Source organism: Denticeps clupeoides, chromosome 20, assembly GCF_900700375.1.
Source record: "Denticeps clupeoides chromosome 20, fDenClu1.1, whole genome shotgun sequence".
NCBI lineage: Eukaryota > Metazoa > Chordata > Actinopteri > Clupeiformes > Denticipitidae > Denticeps > Denticeps clupeoides.
The window spans coordinates 14,185,804-14,208,169 of NC_041726.1; the positions used below are offsets into that span (position 1 = coordinate 14,185,804).

Here is a 22,366-nt window from a genome sequence, read left to right on the forward strand (position 1 = left end):
GTTAGGACGTGGGGTTTAAGCCTGCTTCCTAGGGTTTTTTGTTGCCAACTAGACTACTACCTCCCTCAAAATCATTTTAAGCCACATTGAGTCGAGATTTTTTTATTGTTACCATGCCCTTCAATTTTTATCAATTTGATGTGTACAACTGAAACCAGAATCTTTTCAATGAACAAAAATCACGGTAAGGACTCATGTCTCTATTTGCACATTGAGGAATTGCATGTTAATTATTTTTATGGTCCGTTTCATCTTGCAGTCTAAAATCTGTGAATGAGGCTCCTGCTTTTTGCTGAAGAGGCTTCAACTCCTCCAGCATTGGCAGGGGTGCATTCCCAGCTTCCATGCTGGTTGTGTAAGAGGTCTGGCAGGCAGATGGACCTCCGATTGCTGGGCGAGAGCGTAGCTGCTGGGATCCAGTGTTTATCAGGCGGGCTGTTAATGCACGGCAACTAATGCCCCACACTTCCAAACAGAACCAGATTAATGAGAACGGTGGCACCAAAATATTACCTCCGACATTCATCCAGCAGCCGGCAGCTGTAAGAAGTCCCCGCTGTGTGTTTATATCAGAGGAAGGAGAATGAGAACGTCTAGCTTGTGGCTCAGAGAGTTCATTGATGTTTACGCACTCTCACTTGCTTTCATGTCTTTATTCAGGCTGAGGGTACTCCATTTGTAAAGTATACACTACACTAAGTATACAAGTCAGACGTTTGGACACACCAGCCCTGTGGAGGCTATGGAGTCAACGATTTTTTACAGAATGAATTAAAAGAATTATATTGCTTTTCTGTACCTTTTTCAACTGCTGTGCACAACACTGATTGGGGCTGGGTGATATCGCAAAAAAAACATAAAGCCATGACTGTCGCTGCCCTCCTCTGCTCCGTCTGCAGCAGTTTCGGCCAGCATTATGCCATGAACCAAATCACGTGGTACTATGTGCTTTCTTTCCATTTTCCAGCACCTCAGCAACCACCTGTCTCCGTTTAAAAGTAAACACACACACACACACACACTCACTCACTCAAGATTTCTGACCTTTTTATAGTGACTATAATGACTATTATGATACCATCATATGTATCTTAACATGAGCGAAAGAATGGCAGCAATCAAAAAAAGTGATCGAAATAGGACATTTTTCTTTTTTTTTAAGATTGTTGAGAGGTAAGTACACGATCAATTACTAGTTTTTCTTACTAATAATCCAGTTGATTCGTAAATATGGAAAACTTAAGGTTCTATTCTGTGTTTTGATCTTGTTTGTTCTAATTTAACCTATTTCCTATTTGAGGCATCAGGAAGTGCAGAGAAGGACGAACTATAGAGCTGGAACATGAAAACAGACAGAGGAAGTGAGGATTGTGGGCGTGTAATTGCTTAGGCACAATTAAATCAAAACAATGCCGTCCAAATTGGACCGACCATATTACGGTCCAAATGTAAAAATGTAACAAGCATAGAATCAATTTGCTGCATGATAACCTGGACCTGGAGTGTTACAGCTGTCCTCAAAACACCCTTTGCATGTGGATTTTGGATCGTCTGATGACATTGTTACAATCTTATAATTTCTTCCTCCATACTTACACGTCTTTCTTTATTTTCGTGCACACCTGAGTACCTCGAGGGGTGTTTAAATGGTTCCCGAAGAGCAGGGTTAGCAACCCAAGCTTTAAATCAGTCTTTCAAGGATGATGACACTGCCATAGATTGCATCCCTCAATGGCAACTCACCCTGCCGAACCCAAGTTTAGGTCACGCGTCTCAATACTGGGTCTGCGTCATGACTGTGAAGCTAGTGTTAAATATCACGTTTTACAACCTAATGAAACTTGAAACATAAAGGTAAAACTTTGGCAGACAGGTTTGCACACGTAGACCTTGAGTAACCTGACGCCTACGTTGCACCTACGTTCACGCTAGTCGCGTCACGCTCATTGTTCTGTATTCTGTTTCCACGGCGATTGTTCATTGCTACAAAATGAAGGCGCCAGTGTAATTTGTTGCTCTGGTGACCTGCTGCCCTGGTAGTCTGGTCCCCGGCAGACAGACTGACACTTGACACTTGGCACTACATACAGCACCCCATTCAACTGCGGTCACTCGGTAACGGGCAACGGCGTCATACGACTCCTCCGCCCGACTCAGAGCCCACGCCATGTGTGAGTGAGGGGTAACGCTTCTCCTGAAATGCACGAGTAAATGCACTTTTGTTCTGCTCTGATCCAATGAAATATATTTAATTATATTGACTGAGTAGATCCAAGCTTTCATATATAGTCATACAAACATAAACATGGCGTGCAGCACTAAAACGTAATGCGCTTAAAAATGGCAGTGTTTCCAATGGCCGCTTGTTGAACGTGACTGTAAGAAGAACAGAAGTTAGAGGGAAGGGTTTGTTTGCCTCTTCGAACAGAAGTACAGGATATTTGTCCAATAAGGCAAACAAAATGTATGTATTAATTTCTATAACTGATCATCACGTGTTTTAAAATGAATGAACTTTCGTTTTTTAGAGACTGATGGACACTGACCATAAAGCTCTAGGACTGATTCAGATGATGCAATTATGTTATTTCGAATAAATAAATAATATGTCATCGTAGCTACGCAGCTCTTCCAGACGCCTCCGAACAACGTGGAGACGTTCTGGGTTCAATAGGAACAGTATGGCTGAGAAGAACTTCACTCAGACCAGTGGGCTTTCCATGGCGAGTCCGAGGAGACTCTACTCTACTCTGATCGATCGGGTCCCCCCCACCCCCGCCTCCACTTGCTTTCTGCTCCGTCTGCAGGCTCTTCAGCCAAGATAGAAGCTGGCGAGGGATGAATGGAGGGAGGGAGGGGGGGAGGGGGAGGAAATATTGGGCTCAGTGCTGAAGCAGGGAAGTGAAGAGGGTCTGAGGGAGGGAGGGAGGGAAATAGCAGCTTCCCAATCTGCTCATAACAAGGCAGAATGCTTTCAAACGCCAATTTCACAGCCCTTTCTCAATTCGGCTAAATTAACCCCAATTTTGCGAGGCAATTTGAGGCCCAGGCACTGTGCTGGGATGAGAGAGAGCACTCTCTCTCTCTCTCTCTCTCTCTCACTCAGCACACACACCACTGTGTAATTCAGCGCTTTATTTAGCACGGCTTCCTCAAGGTTGGGTTTCAGCTCCTTGCAGAGTTGGGCCTTGACAGGTCTATGCCTGTGTTTATTTCTTGATGTACCATTGAAAATATGTATGGTATGCGATATTTTGTGTGTGTGTGTGTGTGTGTGTGTGTGTTCAGTTGTTTGAATCAGATGTATAGATGTACATTATTACATCTGTCAAAACTGTAGATATAGCAGATTAGCCGATTAACAGCATTAATGATACAAGAATCCAAACTGTTGCAAATACGATGACAAATTAAATGGAAAAAAAACACCGTAATCAAACTACACTGTAAAGGTGAGGGTTATTAAACAGGTAGGATGATGTATAACTGACGGACGATTATTAAGTGCTTTGCTCAACTATGTATGATGCTGTAATCAAACTGTCAAAGGCCTCTTGTATTTCACTCGTGAGAAATATCTGCACCTGCATGGAGACGATAAATACGGTTGCTGACTATTGTTTCAGATAATGTTTCAGAAAGAGTTCAGTGACGAACCAGTTCGGGCCATATTTCAAGCAAGCTGCTGAGTAGCTCCAGTATTCTTGATCTCCGTGTGTTTTTCTCTGCAGGATCTTCCCCCGGGAGTACCTGCTTCAGCACGTCCACCTATACTCACTGGCGGATCTGCAGCAGGTAACTGTCACACCCAGATACTTTTCAGCACACGCCCCGATTGCATCATTAGGGACAATGTTGTGGAAGACGCGTGGAGAGAAACCTTTTTAACGTGGCGCCCGGTACGGTGCAGTGTAAGGCATGCTCAGGATTTCCATAAGTAAATGAAATAAGAAAGAACTGTCTGTGTTTTGAGGAAGAGAATCGAGCTGCTCTTTCGGTTGGTGCGCAGTTATTTCCGTCACCCACAACGCAATCTCTAATCATGCAAATTTATAATGGGAGGAGCCAGAGGATTGACAGCTCTCATGCACGCTTCTTCCTCATTCTGGATGATAACACTTGATCTGAAGTCTCTTTCAGCCTTCAGCATTCGCGGAAATGACGTCAACAACACCGTTCACCAGCCGCAATGTTTGGCGCGGACAGGGCGTCATGTGACCTTTTCCCTTATTCCAGATCCTCTCTGAACGGTGAACGCACTCTTTACACCAATCGCCAGGCTAGACGAACTCGTATTAATCATCTCACAAAGTCAAATTTTCATAATAGGGGACATTTAAACTATTTAATCATTTTGCATCTATTTCTTCATAATAGTCCCCTTAATGTGATGTAAAAAGGCTCCTTGTTTATATGTCGGGGTCAAGGTCACAGCAACATCATGTAGGTCCCATTCTTGTTGAGGGAGATTTGGAGGCTTGGGTGCCAACCGTGAGGGGCGGGTCCAACACATTGTCACCCTGAGGAGCACTCGTCTGCTCAGCCTCAGCGTCACACTCTGAGGACTGCTGTTTCTCACACCTTTCAGAGGCATTCTGGGAATCCGTGCATGGACCTGGCCCCGTGATGAAGTGCCCCTTTTACTGGGTTCGTTGCCACTTCCTGTGTTATTTTAGAATCGTGTCATCCGCTGTGTCACATTTTTTGAATTCGTGTTGGAAGCTGAACCGTGTTGCTTCTTCTCTTCCACTCAGCGCACACCCTCAAGCATGAACGTTTTCAGCAAACAGAGCTAATTTTCCATTGGATCAGACAGTCCTCACCTGCGTCCTCCACGCACAGGTTCCACGCACGGTTTAGTCGAGCTTTGGTTTTTATCCACTACCAAATTGAATTCATGGTGTACATTAGTTGGATGAATGAGAAATTCGATTTAGTCTGATTTCAGTCTGACTAACTTATTAATTTAAATTACAAGGAAATGTCCTTTTATGCCTTATAAATATGGCCTTGGTCTTATGCCCTCGGTCCTGTCCTGGTTCACTTGGTCACATTTTTTACATTTACAGCATTTATCAGATGCCCTTATCCAGAGGGACTTATAGTCAGTAGTTACAGGGACAGTCCCTCCCTGGAGACACTCAGGGTTAAGTGTCCTGCTCTTCTGGTTCATAGGAGAGTGTGTTGCCCGCTAGGCTACAACCACATTTTTTTTAAATGTTATAACCCAGATGTCTGTCCATTCCAATGTGACATCACAGACTTGTCCATTTTTCAACTTGCCAAAATGCCACTTTAGCCATTATAATCAATATTATTCACTTTACCTGTTCGCGGTGGTCATACTCACACAAACACACATATATACAAGCACACATATCTTAAGAAATGCCCATTTATTTTACATCTTTTCATTCTTTCCATCCAGACACGCACCACCCTGTCATTCACACACACACACACACACACGCACACAAGCTCCACTGATGACATTGTGTCCTTTTCTATGGTGCTTTGTTCACCGTTCCAACAGCTGTAGCTTCTGGGTCGCGTGTTTGTCACTTTCCGTCCACTGCGTAGTGAAGATGGCGACCGACGTGGCCGAGGAAAAAAAAATATAAACATTTTGTGACACATTCATCCTCCATTAATAAGAACCGATTTTGCTCTGGTGACTGTTCCTGAAACAGTTTCTTTCTCACTTCCTGCTCTGACTGTCCTCCCCCTCACGGCTCTGTCCAGTCATTCTCTTTGTGGAGGTGTCAGTCATTCCCACACTCCTCATGCCAAAGCGCCGAGTTGACCCCCGGTGTCCCGTTCTCTGTAGGGGGCTAGCGGCCCTCCCCAAACGGCCGAGAGCTTCCTGCGTTCACTGCATTCAGGAGCAACGGGCAGAAAAATAAGGATTGACAGCCCTTCATTCTCCCCGTCCCTGACACACACACACACACACACTCACACACTCTCTTTCACCCACACCTCAACAACTCAGCGGACTTCCAGAAACACACAAAGACCCATTTCTGTAGCTGCTGATCGTGCTATCACTGCTCCATTTACCCAGCAGCCCTCTTGTTTTACTGCTTTAATTGGCTTTAAACTTACTTAGAATCTGTTGGTTTTAAAGGCTGTTTAACACCAACTGATTTATAGCGCTGGAGGTTTTTTTTTTTCTTTTTCTCAGCATTGACTGCTGAAGCATCAGCCAGCCGCCGCCTTTTATGCTGCTGACTGGGGGAAAAGTGTCTTTAGGAGCCTGGAGAAAAGGCACTTTCTGGGGTCCAGGTAAAAGGGACCTGGAGGGACTGACCCAATAATTGAGAGAGATTCATTTTTGTGTGCTGTAGTTGACACCAAGATTTAAAAGTGAAGCGATTGTCATTGTGAAACACTGCAGCGCTGCACGCGGTGACGCAACGAAATGTGTCCTCTGCTTTTAACCATCACCCTTGGTGAGCAGTGGGCAGCCATGACAGGCGCCCGGGGAGCAGCGTGATTATGGGGACCTCAGTGGCACGTTGGCGTGTCGGGATTCGAACCCGCAGCCTGCCGGGTCCACTTCTTTGCTATGTCATGCAAAAATTGTGCCTCGCTTTGACTTCATGGGAACTAAATAACATTGGTCTTGTTAACAGGGTGGCTTTTTTAAATAATTTTTTTTATCATATATATCACATTTATCTATGTAAGGGGGATACAGGATAGACACTCATCATACCCTCTTTCTCTCAATCACATCCACTCTCCAGTTGGGGCGGGGGGGGGCCACGCCAGGGGTTGTAATCCAGTTTTCCAGGGCAATAGCAGAGAGGGTGTTATCCAAACAGACCTCACCCTTCTTCCTGAAATCAGTGTAATCCGGCCCTTTTTCTGAGGCTTTAATGGAGCGGGCAGAACATTAGTGGCCTTGCGGAGAGCAGCCGGGTGGGTGTTAAACAGCCTTTTTAGGGGATTAAGCATTCTGACAACAAAGCGCACGGGACGGTAGTTGGAGCCATGCGAGCTGAAAGGCTTGGCTGTAGGCAGGGGGTCCTGAAATGGACCAAAAAAATGTTGGCAGCTGCCTTACCAGCAACCCCCCGTCTCCTACCTCACACAGCTGCAGCTGGAGATGTCCTGTGTAGAGAACCGTGGACCACAAGGACTGGGTTCTTTCTGTTTGGTTCATATAGTCTAATTTCGCATCACGTGCCCTGTCAATTATTTATTAAAAAAAATTGAATTAATCTAATATTCTAAAGTTAATAAGGATTTTTTTTTTTTTCATTTTCAATATTCTACATTTTCTGTCTAATTTTTATGTAATGTTTTAATTAGAATTTCATTTACGCCCATTGGGTTCATTTATGCAGGTTGGGTTTTTCCTTTTAGAAACATTTTGGTGAATATATATTCATAGATCTATTTATAGATTGTAGATCTCCTTTTAAAAATGAAATTGAGGGTTAATAATGCTGTGAAAGACTATGGTATAATGAATATCGGCATACATCTAGGGAGACCCTTTATCAGCAATTGATTAATTAGAACCAGAATTTTCTCAACAAATTCTTGAATGCCTAAGACCTGCTAATTGGAGGGCTCTTTGATTGAAGTAAAATAAATCATTAATTTATGGTTCAATAATTTATTTTATTTGATTTTTTCACTTGGAATTATGGTAAATGCAAAAATTGTTTATTTTTTTTCTAGCCTGGACCAATGTTCATTGTTTTATTATTATTAAACGCCTAAATGAGTGTATCGTCTTAAAGTTTTCCTAAAAACCTGCATACGCACCAATCCATAGCTGATTGTACATAGCGGTGTTGACTCCACCCCCACACATCTCCCCAGCACCCCTCTGTCTCAATCATTCAGGAATTGAGGCGAGACCAGAACCCCATCGCCCCGCCCGCCCCGTCCAGCCTCTGGCCACATTATTGAGACGTTCAATTACCCCGTCCGTCGGCGCTGATCAGGGGCCGAATCCATCATATTTACTGGTAGACGCGGAGCACCTCCTTCTCCGCTCCACCTGCTTTGATTGCTGGACTGTGGAAGGCAGCTCTCGCCACCGGAGCTCCTCCAGACGTGCCCTCTGGGAAGTGTGTGTTCGTGTGAGTGTGGAAGGGGCCGTCTGATGGATGACTGACTGCTCTCCCACTTCCTAGACTGATGTTGCCCCTGTGGCCGCCGCTCGTTTCTGGACTGGTGTAACTGGCTTAATGGGTTCCTGCATGTCGGTGGGGGTCACATTCAGACTCGACCCATTCCTGGTGGCACTAATGAAAGTTTGACATTTTACACGTGCAACATTTACTACCTCATTCACCAGTGAGCCCAGACGTTGTGGCACCGGAGAAGGCAGAGACTCTTACCAATGGATTTAATCAGTCTTCAAACCCGAGTGTGTGATTTGACGGATTTACAAGTTTCTGCTTCGTACACTCAAGTGCAGATGTGGAATTTACAAGAAAAGATTTTTTTTCCCCCAGTGGAATGCAGTGTATAATAAACCATATAAAATAAGCTGATGTTCTAATCTTCAAAAATGTTTTGTTTGTTTTGAGACAGTTTTTTGCGTTTCTTCATTTCCATATCCATACACGATAAATAAAACCTTTCAGCATATTCTTTAAGCATATTGTAAATAATATGTTTGACTTACAGCCTTATGTAAGTGCTAATGAAGTAAATGTAGGATATTTAGGATATTCCCGTCCGCATGAATTTGCCCGGTTTGCTCCAACAGCCCCCTTCTGCCCCAGCCTTCTCTATTCATCCACCCCTCTCCACACCTCCTTTCTTCCCGTCCTCCTCCTGCCTCTCCTTATTGAAGTGGGCTGAAGAATGCCCACCGCCCCTGTAATTGGTACGTCGCAGTGCCGCCAGGTGTAGCCACTTGTCGCTGCCCCGCTCTTGGTCTCTTGGTGAATGTGCGCCGGAGGTCCGGGGGCCCATTCAGCGTCCCCACAATGCGCTTTCTTCAGGCCCCCACTATCAAAGCCCTGCCAGGTCCACCACCCCCCCCTCTCGACCACGGCCGCCATTCTTCCCTCACCGCTTGGACAGTAAATGGCATTCACATATTCCTCCCCCCCCCCCTTCCTTCTTCAAACTGCTTTTAAAAAGTTCCGATCCGGCTCAAGCCTTCATTAGTTTTGATGTGAATTCCTGATGCGAGCGCGCTCTCTCTCATCTGGGCTCCCGGTGGGACCTGCCTCAGAGTGTTAGCCTCGTCCCTGCGCTTTACGCCACATACCGCCATGCGCCAAGGAGCGGGACAGATGGGATTCTGAAAGTCTTTCCTCCTCTCCTCCCCTGTTAATAATCATTTTCTCCTGAACTTCCCAACTCCCTCACGGCCGCCATGATTTTTCTCCCTGCAGGTGATCGACGGTAAACTGGCCCCCTTCCTGTCCAAAGTCATTAAATTTGCCAGCGGCCACGTGTACAGCTGTAGCCTGTGCAAGGAGAAGGGCTTCATCTGCGAGCTCTGCCACAACGGCCAGGTCATCTACCCTTTCCAGGAGAGCGTGAGCAAGAGGTGAGCCCCTCCCCTCTGCCGACTGACCAATCCCACCTCCACTCAGCATGACTTGAAAACGCAGGTCTTCAGCGCGAGAACGGTTTTCTCTAGAATGGGACCAAAGCTTTTTTTTTTTTTTTTTTTATTAAAATGCTGGCTTATTGAAACAGCATGCAGGCCAACAACATTTCAGAAGTTTTTTTTAATAACCAAAAACCTATTTTCGAGAAAAACATTCTCTGGTGGGCGGGGCCTTTTTCTCTGAACTCTGTAAAGGACGTAGTGCATGGGGAGCGTTGTCTTCTGGATTTACAGGGACAGTCAGATACAAACGAGAACTGTATCTTGAAGGGGAGGGCGGGATGATGGCTAGTCTGACGGCCAGACCTTCAACCCAAATTATGTTTACAATGTTAAAAATGGAAGGAGCCTGTGAGCATGACTGACTGCTCTCATGCTATTTTAATCTGCCCCTGTCAATACGTCTAGTGGCCGGGCGTGGCACAGGGCCATTCTCTGCATTTTCAACCCTCCGCCACCAAGCCACACATGCAGAATAGAATACCAGCACGTTAATTCTGAATAGCGAGTATGACGGTGAACGCAGCCGGCACGCTTCATCTAAATATAGCACCAGACAACAATGGCCCTTTAACATTTTTAGGAACGTTAGTTTTGCTGTATGTAACATTTTGTGGGGTTTTTTTTACCATCATGAATGTATTCTTAAGGTTGTTAATAGTTAATAAATCATGGCGCTTGAAATGGACCCTTCGGGTTGGTTTCCTGCTCCTGGTTTATAATGGGGAAATGGGAAACTGACCCGTAACGTCCTACTTCAGTAGTAGGTCATATCAATGTATTAAAAGTCCCGTACTTTGAATACATTGTTGTTGCTTCTGGGATTTGTTGCTTCCTGGTGCCTCTGGTGCATTGGCCTACCTTTCATGTGTATGGATGGTGGATTTTCATTATTAAAAAGCTCAAGCTGCAGCCTTCTGTCTAGGGGTCAGAAGTTAAGTGGCGGTAATAGCGGCGTTCCCATTGAGCCCTGGTGTTTACCCACCGACCGGCCCAGCAAATCCTGCATTCACTCGTGTCGACAAACACGTGACTTGGCTGAGGCTGGACAGCTCAGTATCAGACTGAAAGTGAGAGTGAAGTGATTGTCATGGTGATACACAGCACACGATGACACAACGAAATGTGTCCTCCGCTTTTAAACGTCACCCCAGGCCAGAGGTTATTATCCCTGCTTTTCTCAGGGGTGGTTGGTCATAAAGTGTTGCTCAACACAACTTTCTGTCCAATGTGTCCACTGAAATCGCAATAAACAGATCAGCCACTTTATTAGCAACGCCACTAGTTACCTCGTACCCCACGTCTCATGAAAACGTCATACTGGTCAGAGGTGCAGTTGATATACATATACGCCATTTATCAGACGCCCTTATCCAGAGTGACTTACAGGGACACAATGGTAGTAAGTGGGGTTTGGACCTGGGACGTTGTGGCCTTCTGGTTTGTAGACAAGTGTCTAACCCACCAGGCCACTTCCAGCACTTCCTGCTGTCCGTCAGTGGCTGGCGCATTAGACAACGTGATATTATTATACCATCTGCATTTTCGTAGCTTCTGAATGTTGTCTGTCTGTCCATATCCATACTGTTTTTTTTTTTTTTTTTTTTCCTGATTATATTTTAGGTATCATTACTAGTCTGTCACCGTTCCCTGTGCCAAATTTCCTGTATTGCATTTTGAGGCAGTGTCACGGCGTGAGACACTAGGATGGTAAAGTCGATACCGGTTCCAAACACTCTGTTCCAACACTGACAAAATCTGTTTCTCCTCGCGCTCAGATGCGACATCTGTGGCGCCGTCTTCCACGCCGAATGCCGCCTGCGGGCGCAGCCTTGCCCTCGCTGCGTCCGCCGAGAACTGCACAAGAGGCCGACGTCCTTCTGGAAGAAGACGGACCCCGGTAGCCCCGACGACGACCTGGGCTGCTTTGAGCTGGATACCTGAGATGCGTCCCCGAAACAGCCGCACGAGGACATCTCACCGGGCCAGTTCCACACAGGAACTTGTGTCTGCAATGGTAGAGCAGGACGGCGGCGGCGTGGTAGACCCAGAACCTTTGTCTCTTTCTCATTTAGGAATGAAGACAGACAGACTCCGCCCCCCTCTGCTCGCCGTCCTATCAAAAAACAGCTACGTGTCCGCCCGCCCCCATCTTCCTCCTGTGACATGCCACCCGTCACGCTGCTGACTCATCATCTCACCCTGAATACATGTGCCAGCAAGCAGGGACAGTCCCACCGCAAAACGTCTCCTCACACGGTGTCCACAGCAGATCCGTAGATCCAGATATAATAAAAACACACACACACATATACACTATTTACCACGATGAGGCCCTACTGCCATCATCGTGCTTGTTCTGTAGCCACTTACAAAGATGCTCTCACTAAACGAAAAGATGTGATATTCTGGGATTACGTAGAGAATTTGGGGTCGTTTTCGTTAGTCGACCCACGCTCGGTCCAAATGATCTCCAGCCTGTGCTCCTCCTCCCCCGCCAGCAATAACTTCCTCTCCTCTTTTCCCCGCTGGGTTGCCTTACGACGGGGGCTCACGCCCACCCTGGACAGGGACAGGTTCCGTATGCAGTCCCTCTGGAATAAGGCCGCCTGTCTACGTTCCCGGCGCTGGGAATGTCCACACGGAGGTCCTGTTCCGCTGCCACCTGCTCCTCCTCATTCTGTAACCGCTGTAGAACCTGTGATGGACTGAGGACAAGGTGTCCCACCAGCATCAGTATTATTTTCTGTTTCATGCATTATTTATGTTTTTTTATTTATGTGTAATTGATCTATTAATTGACATTTTCCTGTGTTGTCCTTTATTTGACCCAGTTACATGTATATTTTAGTTTTATTTATTTGCTATAATGTATTTATTTGAGTGGAATATTGTATTTCTGTCTGTATATCTATGAGGCATTGGAGGATGGATCTGTGCCTTGGCCTTACTTTTGCTTTAATGCGAGGTCATTTCGGGGTGTCGACTCGCCACGTCCGTGGTCGATCGGAACCACGTAGTTCGGCACCGTGCCCGAGTGGAGCGCCAACCTTCCAGAGGTGCTGTCGCTCCTGAGACTAGTAATATAAAAAAATTGGGGAGAGCTCAGGCAAATACCGGTGCCTGACTCTGTAGCAGGGATCCGTAGAAGCATTTCGCCGGGGAAGACGTGCAAAGATGCTCCGTTTTTTTGGGTAGATGTAGAGCATGTGGGTCCGGCTCTCGGTACTGTTCTTACTCTACAAAAAAATATCCATCAATCAAACGCAAGTCAGGGATTCGTTTTCCGTGGAAGGATAAATGGTAGAAATGAAGGACTCTGCTCTCCTTACCGCCAATGCATCTCACCGCAGCTCGTTTCCTTCAGGGTTTTTGTTACTGCTGACCGAGTCACGTGTTTCTCTTACTCAAATCCAGGAGACTGTTGTCTTACTCAAAGGCTCTTATGCAAGCACACGGGGGGGGGAAATGGATGGAGTTCAGAACTGGTTCTTTGACTTTTTTTTGTTTTTTTTGTTTTTTTTTCTAACTGCTGATGTCAATAAAGTACAATATCTAACCAATCTGCTCTGCCGTTCCTGAGACTGGTTTTCTCGGTGGGAGTAATGCAGGTGGTCTTTATGACGACTGGAGTAATGACTGTTCACCACTGAACATATCCACTGTGCCACTATTGTTACATATGAGGTCAACACACACACACACACACACACACACTTACAAATAAAACATTGCAATACCCATAGACAGGGCTAGATACGATATTTTGCAATCAGTGTTTTAATTTGTCTTGAATAAAATTAGATCCCATTTTGAAAAAAAAATATATATATATATATATATATATATATATGGGGAAAGAGCATAAAATATGTAAGTTACAGAAACATGTACAAAAATGCAGTTGTTCGTATTAAATTACATCTGATGTCCACATGTAAGAACATTTTAATGACAAATTGGGAGTCTAAGGGGAGACATGTTTTACCTTCTCCTCTAAGTAACAAAAAAAAAAAAAAAAAAACGTATTCAAGCTGCAAAGTCTAGGCAGGTTTTAGTATGCGCGTCAGCTTGGGTGTTATTTCAGCGAGGGTAAGTTTGTGTGTGTGTGAGTGTGCGTGCACCCGTTTGTGTATCGCCTGACTCATTTGCCAGTGATTTGTATTGAGGAGAGGGCAAATTGAACCTGAGTGTTGGCCGTGCTTAATTGTCGTTGCCAATTAGTGCATTGTCAGCGGCCACAATGGCTCCAGTGTAGCGAGCGGAACGCTCCCCTTTATGCTTCTCCAGTGGCCCGCGGGACAGTCAAGACTCATTTAGGACCCCGACAACAAGGGGCCCGAAATACCATCAGAAACCAGAAACAAAAGATGGAGAAGAGGGGCTGTTGGGGTGGGGGGAGTGGGTGGGTGGAACGGTTCGTCCTTGCAACTGCCCCCCATCTTCTTGCTAGACTTCTCCTCACGTATCCTGAGATATGCAGCCCATCTGCTACACCAGTTGCTATTGGTCCCATCGGCTGGGTCCAGTTTGCTCAGCTGTGTGTATCTGTGTGTGTTTGTCCTCACAAAGTCAGGAAAACAACATTACTTATAAATGTGGGGTCATTTGTGGGGTCCAAACAAGACAAAAACAAAACCCTTTTTACAAGACAAGGCATTCAGAATCGTTTCATATTTACAATGGCAGCCTTTAGTAGCACAATAGTTATAATTGTCATTAAAAATGTATTGGAATGGCCACTGGTTAAAAGAGGAACTACCTGTAATGTAATGTAATGTAATGAGGAGACCTTGTATTTCACTTGGTCACTGAAATTGTCTGTCATACATGAGTCAGGTTAGGGTGGGGTTGGTGTCAGGAGCCTGGGAGAGTTTTATCGATAAGTGAGGGATGTATGGAGTCTGCATAGAGGGCAACTTGATTAAGGAATACAAGAAATATGGTTTGTATTAAAGGGGTATTAATAAATAAATAAATCACAGGCTGATAAATTGCATGGTGTGGGTGTGGGTGTAGAGTAGAGTAGAGTCGAGGGTTATTGTCATTTCAACCATACACATTAAGTGTATAGTGAGTAATATAATGTCCTCCGGGACCAAGGTGCAACATATAATACGACAGACAGCACTCGGGACCTGTCACAATGGGATATTAGGAGAAGGGGGTTAATAATATCTGTACAAATATAATAAATATGCATACATCTCAATAAACATATATCGAAGTATGGGTGGTAGTAGCCTAGTGGGTAACGCACCCGGCTAAATTAAGAATTAATAAAAAAATTGCCTAAAGCTAATAAATATATGACACTCAGTCACTCAGTCGCGGCGACGGGAATATTTAAGAAATGAAATGAAGCGATTTGTTGACGCCCAGCGCTCTCAAACTACATGCAGAACATATAGCTCATAGTCTCTCTCTCTCTCTCTATATATATATATATATATAGAGAGAGAGAGAGAGAGAGCGCTGGGCGTCAACAAATCGCTTCATTTCATTTCTTAAATATTCCCGTCGCCGTGACTCATGTAACCCATGGGCAGCGTGGCGAGGCCCAATCAGCGAGGTCTTGTCAGGGGAACGGCCGTCTCCATGGGACGCTCTATTATACCCCTTCCACGCCGAGCAAACAGCGATTACCTGCTGCGATGCCGGGAGTTTCTCACACAGACACAGGATCATTGTTCTCTCTCGGGACCAGACAGGCTTTTGTTGGTTTTACCGTCAACTGCACGTCCGAATGGGCTAAACGTCACTAAACCTTTTCAGTTCTGATTTCAACCTCTCGGGTCTGGTGTGGTGAAACGTGGAGAGCCAGAAGCTGTGCCAGGGCGGCGCCCTCGGGGATAGGGTGAAAGGACGCCTGTGCTACCCTCCGAAATACATACGTGTGACTGGACCGATTGACGTTTAGACTGATTCGTTGAGAGGAAGGCATTGCGTAATAAAGTCAAATGTGTGACATATTTTACCAGAGTCACCAGGCAGGTCACCTTACAAAAATCTCCACACAGCAACCCAACATCAGAAAGCAAACTGCTGTACAATGCAAAGGCCACAAAGAGCGATAAATCATCCACACGCACGCACGCACGCGGTGACAGCACAATGACCTGCTCTACTTGATAAACGTAGTTATTAATACGCGCCGTATTAAGTCTGCATGTTTACAGTATTTATCTAGGAAGAACAGGGTTGAAGATAGCATGCGTGCATATGAAAGGTGCGTTCGTTCATTCATTCATCCAGCATGTTCCCGTTTCTCTGAGCATGTTGTACATGACTGTACAGTACAGGCCAAAAGTCTGGACACACCTTCTTATTCTTTATTCTCATCACCATTTACGTTGGTAGATTCTCACTGAAGGCATCAAAACTATGAATGAACACATGTGGAGTTACGTACTTAACAAAAAGTGGAGACCTGACCTCCACAGTCACCGGACCTGAACCCAATCCAGATGGTTTGGGGTGAGCTGGACCAACAAGTGCTAAACACCTCTGGGAACTCCTTCAAGACTGTTGGAGAAGCATTTCAGGTGACGACCTCTTGAAGCTCATCGAGAGAATGCCAAGAGTGTACAAAGCAGTAATCAGAGCAAAGAAACTAGAATATAAAACATGTTTTCAGTTGTTTCACCTTTTTTGTTAAGTACATAACTCCACATGTGTTCATTCATAGTTGAGAATCTACCAACGTAAATGGTCATGAAAATAAAGAAAACACATTGAATGTGTCCAAACTTTTGGCCTGTACTGTGTGTGTGTGTGTGTGTGTGTGTGTGTGTGTGTACATAATGAAGTGAATGTAAAATATTAGCAGCTATTTCTGCAGCATGGTTAGCTGGCTAGCCGGCTAGTCGCTCGAGCTAATTCCTCATTGGAGTAAATTTTCCAGGAAAACACTTGAATGTGTGATGAGTTTTGTTATTATTTCCGCTGGGAACTAAGATCTGCCAACATCTAGTATCTAGTAAATACCAAACGTGAAGTTCCGATGACTACCTTAACTCTCAGTTTGTCCCATTTAGACCAAATAACGGGCCCTTGTTCATTCTGTACGTTTTCTCTTCTGCATTTTAAGACTAACCTGACTGCCTGCAATCTGATTTAATTCCAGTCCGTAATTCTGAATGTGCCTTACTAGATTTCTACATGCAAACCTTGACATCTGAGGATCATTGATGATGTATTAAACATGTGCTAGCATGACAATGTCAACAGAAGCAAATTTGAATGGAGCCAGAAATGCATGTTTGTGTGTGTGTGTGTGTGTGTGTGTGTGTGTGTGTGTACGATGATTGACCTTCATGCTGCTCCTTGGAATGTGGTCTTTTCTGTTGGCTGCCATCTGACTCAGAAACATCAAGTTTAGCTTTTGTAATCTGGGTGTTAACAGGTAGTAGAAATGCTTCACTAAGCCATAAAGTCACACTCACACACACACACACACACACACACACATAGACAACCACAGTGAAAGACCTTTGGACCCACAGAAAACAGTGAGGTTTCAGAATCAACAGAAAAAGGGAGGGAGTCTCTCCCGTCCACAAAGGAACAGTGAGCACGTGGTCCGTTCAAACAGCCTCAGCGACTGTACCAATTTATCAAACCCAGGAAATGCCTCTCGTGACTGTTGCTGTTGTTCTGTGTGTTGTTCCCCCGCAAAAGAAAAGAAAAAAGAAGTATAGTGATTGGTGTCTTGAGCCACAAATATGGTCCATGGTCCAGATGGATCTTGAAAAGTGAAACACTGCAGCACAGCACACTTTGACACAGCAAAATGTGTCCTCTGCTTTTAACCATCACCCTTGGTGAGCAGTGGGAAGCCATGACAGGCGCCCAGGGAGAAGTGTGTGGGGACGGTGCTTTGCTCAGTGGCAGCTTGACAGATCGGGGGTCCAAACCTGCAACCTTATGATTATGGGGCCACTTCCTTAAGCGCTAGGCCACCACTGACACTGTGGTGGGGCTGAACAATGACTAAAACAAATCTGAAATCTGCATAGAAGTGATTTAAAAATGGCCCCATGTTATGTCAGTGGAAAAATATAATATTTCAAAAACAAATGAGAAACTGGAATGTCATATTCCCTTATAAAAGCACACATCAACAAAATATGAAGTTTAGTTCCTGAAAACTTCATGAATGTATCTTAGACGCAGTAAGAAAAAGTGGCAGAGAAAAATACTAATAATATATATAATAGATATAATAATAATACGAAATAAAAGAATAATAATGATTTTTTCTGTTCATTGGGAGTTGTCCATAACCCAGAAAGCCACATCTGAGCAGAAACTTCACTCTGTTCACTTTAAGACCAAAACCACATGAGCCGCTCCTACTGCTGAATTCAAACACATATAACAATTCACACGTTCCATTTAAAGCCATGTCCTCATCCAACCATCCTCCTATCCTTCTCTTATCTCCAGCGCTGCAGCGGGCCGGATGGGTGGATGGGCGGATGGGTGTTCCTCCCCTCTCTTTCTCTCCATTTCTCTCCACAGGGAGCAGGCGATTAGCTCTGCATTAAGAGTCATTATCCCAGTGTTTGCACAGCTCTGTCCCATCCAAACGAGTCCGGCGACATGAGACGCACGGCATCAAGTGGCCGCAGTTTTTACTTCTGTAGGCACAAAAACACATCAAAATTGAACATAGAGCTCTGGGGGGAAATGAAGAGGCTGTAATGAGCTGCTGATTAGAGGACCAGATCATCTAAATCCCACTAAACAAGGACATGCTGGAGAAACACTGCTGTGGACTGATATTTCAACTATTATATTTCAAAATGTTACCATTTTATTATTTAACAGTGGCTCTTAACTTGTACTGCTGTAACATCATTTTATTTATATATAAGTAGTTAAATAAATGTATATTGAAAAGGTGAATAGCATTTTTTTATTTTTATTCAAGTGTAACCAGTAGTTTATTGAGGAATATGAAGAACATTTTTGACATAAGATGAAACAAACGCACCTTTCGGGTGTATAATTCCTGTGAAGCATATAAAATGAAAGAAATAATGCATAAACGTAATAAAACTGCGTGGTCGTCCCCAGACGGACACCTGTTCCACCGTTCCGAGCTACGCGTCCTCCTATTGGGCGGGGGGCGGGGCGCGGGGCGGGGCCGAGTCGGCTTTGTGGGCGGAGCCGCCGCCCGGACGCAGGGAAAGTTAAGCGCGGCGCGACCGCGGCGGTCTCGGCGTTAAAGACGCGTTCTGCGCTCCGGTCGGACGGCGCCTGACGCGGGTCCGTCGCGTCCGCGGAACTTTGCCGCACTTTGGCCGAGTTCACGTAAGTGCGCTTTTTATTTGTATTTTTTTTTTATTGTTTGCGGCTCTACACCTGCCACGCGAAACGCGCACGACGGAGGACTAATGGATGAACTTTCATGACTTTTTACATATATAGAAAACCTGTCCGGTTTGGACGTATTGTTGTTTTTAATAAAGCCATGGGCGCGTTTAAAAGCCCGCTCGGACGAGCAGTTTAAAAGCCACCGGCGCGCACGGGATTGTGGGATCGCCCCCATGGCGGCCTGCCGGGGGGTCCGCTGGCTGCTGCTGATGATGATGATGATGCGGCATCCTCCGCTCACCCGCGCCGCGTCCAAGGACATCGTGTGCGAGCCCATCACCGTGCCCATGTGCAAGGGCATCGGCTACAACCTCACCTACATGCCCAACCTGTTCAACCACGACACCCAGGAGGAGGTGGGGCTGGAGGTGCACCAGTTCTGGCCCCTGGTCCGCATCCGCTGCTCGGCCGACCTGCTCTTCTTCCTGTGCAGCATGTACACCCCCATCTGCCTGCCGGACTACCGCAAGCCCCTGCCGCCGTGCCGCTCGGTGTGCGAGCGCGCCAAGCGGGGCTGCTCCCCCCTCATGACCCAGTACGGCTTCGAGTGGCCCGAGCGGATGGGCTGCGAGCTGCTGCCGGTGCTGGGCGACTCGGAGCGGCTGTGCATGGACCAGAACAGCAGCGAGGCCACCACGCCGTCGGCCGTCGAGCCCAAGCCCACCCCGAAGGGTCCCTCTCGCCGCCGGCCGGCCCCGCCCAAGGCCCCTCCCGAGTGCGAGCGCGAGTGCCGCTGCAGGGAGCCCCTGGCGGCCATCAGGAACGAGGGCCACCCCCTGCACAACCGCATCCACACCGGGCCCCTGCTCAACTGCGCCCTGCCCTGCCGCCAGCCGTACTTCTCGGCGGACGAGCACGCCTTCGCCGCCTTCTGGATCGGCCTGTGGTCGGTGCTGTGCTTCGTCTCCACCCTCACCACGGTGGCCACGTTCCTCATCGACATGGAGCGCTTCAAGTACCCCGAGCGGCCCATCATCTTCCTGGCCGCCTGCTTCCTGTTCGTGTCGCTCGGCTACATCGTGCGGCTGCTGGCGGGCCACGAGCGCGTGGCGTGCGGCGGCGGCGAGCGCCAGCACGTCCTCTACGACACCACGGGCCCGGCGCTCTGCACGCTGGTCTTCCTGCTCATCTACTACTTCGGCATGGCCAGCTCCATCTGGTGGGTGGTGCTGTCCTTCACCTGGTTCCTGGCGGCCGGCATGAAGTGGGGCAACGAGGCCATCGCCGGCTACTCGCCGTACTTCCACCTGGCGGCCTGGCTGGTGCCCAGCGTCAAGTCGGCGGCCGTGCTGGCGCTGAGCGCGGTGGACGGCGACCCGGTGGCGGGCGTCTGCTACGTGGGCAACCAGAGCCTGGAGAGCCTGCGCGGCTTCGTGCTGGCGCCGCTGGTGCTCTACCTGTTCACCGGGTCCCTCTTCCTGCTGGCCGGCTTCGTGGCGCTCTTCCGCATCCGCAGCGTCATCAAGCAGGGCGGCACCAAGACGGACAAGCTGGAGAAGCTGATGATCCGCATCGGCCTGTTCACGGTGCTGTACACGGCGCCCGCCGCCGTGGTGGTGGCGTGCCTGGTGTACGAGCAGCACTACCGGCCCGGCTGGGAGCGGGCGCTGGCGTGCTCGTGCCCGGCGGACTGGCAGCGGGCCGGCGTGGGGCCGGACTTCGCCGTCTTCATGCTCAAGTACTTCATGTGCCTGGTGGTGGGCATCACGTCGGGCGTGTGGATCTGGTCGGGGAAGACGGTGGAGTCGTGGCGCCGCTTCACGTCCCGCCGCTGGCCGTGCTGGACCCGCAAGCGGCCGGCCGCCGCCGCCGCCGCCGCGCCCATCACCTTGTACCACAAGCCGGGGCCTCCCTCGCACGTTTGACCGAGGCCGAGGCGGCACGGCTCCACCTACAGGCGGGTGGAGGGAAAGAAGCAGGAGAAGTTCTGGTTCTGGTGTTTCTTCTACAAAACTGAGTATTTATTCCCGGCGTGTTCCACTCCGCCTCCTAACTGGACATGTTTTTGCCTGAGGGAACCAGTTGGAATTACATTCTGTGAAGTTCTTTTTTTTTTTTCTTTGGTGCAAATATGTTCATAAATGGTGTTCAGTCCAAAAAAAAAAAGAAAAAATGGTGAAATGGATCCATGTGATGTAACACAATGAGTGACTGACCGACCGGTTAGAGGTTGGAAGTGTTCCTCGGCCGTGCTCCTGGAGGAACCCCCTCATCGGAACATCTGACGACCTGCCACGCTACTCGGAATAGAAATGATCCAGGACCAGGGGTGAGAAACACATGGCATCTAAATGGGTTTCCGTCTTCAAATCATTTCAACGTCCCTCAATTCTACTGCTTTATTATTATTATCATTTTGCAGAATTTTTAACCAAATAGTGCAGTTGTTTCACCTTGAAATGAATTTTAAGAACCATAATCCCATGCTGGCCGTCCCTGGTGTGTGTTTCACTCCCTCTAGTGTTGTACGTAGCTATCGGCTCAGCTTCACACTGGTCTGTGTGTGTGTGTGTGTCTGTGTCTGTGTCTGTGTGTGTGTGTGTGTGTGTGTGTGTGTGTGTGTGGGGTGGGGGGGCAGTTAACGCTCAATGGGAGCGTCAGATTTGCTCATGTCACTTTTGAAGCGTTTGTTCTAATTGTGGCAGAAGACATTTCTCTCTACGTCCTTGTACTTTTGTGTAATATTTCATTTTAAGAGGACGGACTGCAGTTTTGCGTCTCTGTATGTTTTTCTCTTTTTTTGGCTGAGATTTTTAAAAAGATTTTAACAGATCTGTACATATTTATGGAAAGTGTTGTGTTTCTCTAACTGCTGGAGAATAAATCTGTGGCACAGTTTTATCATGACCAAATGACTTCACAGAAATTGACATTTCACTCCCTATTAGTTAGTATTTCATCAGCCGTGTGCTGGTCACCCGCGTCACACAACTGTGACAATGAGAAACACTGAAAACCAAGATCCACACAAACAAGACTTCTCCATTGGTCCTTTAAAAGGGTGACTCCATCTAAGATGACCTGAAATCTGAGCATCCATTCTTTATATTTCACGTTGCCAAATCCACCACGTGAGCAGAATTACACTTTATAATTTATGGTTACAGTACAGGCCAAAAGTTTGGACACACCTTCTCATTCAATGTGTTGTCTTTATTTTCATGACCATTTACGTTGGTAGATTCTCACTGAAGGCATCAAAACTATGAATGAACACATGTGGAGTTATGTACTTAACAAAAAAAGGTGAAATAACTGAAAACATGTTTTATATTCTATTTTCTTTGCTCTGGTTCCAGCTTTGCACACTCTTGGCATTCTCTCCATGAGCTTCAAGAGGTCGTCACCTCAACAGTCTTGAAGGAGTTCCCAGAGGTGTTTAGCACTTGTTGG

General features: G+C 46.8%; 2 protein-coding genes across 3 annotated transcripts in view; both read left to right on the forward strand.

Annotated features, from left to right (window-relative positions):
• The window catches only part of plekhm3 (pleckstrin homology domain containing, family M, member 3), a 36,957-nt gene extending 23,738 nt beyond the window's left edge, over window positions 1–13,219 (forward strand). For both annotated transcript variants that reach the window (XM_028964522.1, XM_028964523.1), the window contains exons 6-8: window positions 3,732–3,795; window positions 9,372–9,529; window positions 11,371–13,219. In XM_028964522.1, coding sequence (XP_028820355.1) covers window positions 3,732–3,795; window positions 9,372–9,529; window positions 11,371–11,536 — 388 coding nt within the window. In that variant the 3' untranslated portion in view covers window positions 11,537–13,219. The remainder of the gene's footprint in view (window positions 1–3,731; window positions 3,796–9,371; window positions 9,530–11,370) is intronic.
• Window positions 13,220–18,788: 5,569 nt separating this feature from the next.
• On the forward strand, window positions 18,789–22,162 carry fzd5 (frizzled class receptor 5). The gene has a single exon (XM_028964524.1). The coding sequence runs from the start codon at window positions 19,147–19,149 to the stop codon at window positions 20,836–20,838; it is 1,692 nt and encodes a 563-aa protein (XP_028820357.1). The 5' UTR covers window positions 18,789–19,146; the 3' UTR covers window positions 20,839–22,162.
• The last annotated feature ends 204 nt before the right edge of the window (window positions 22,163–22,366 follow it).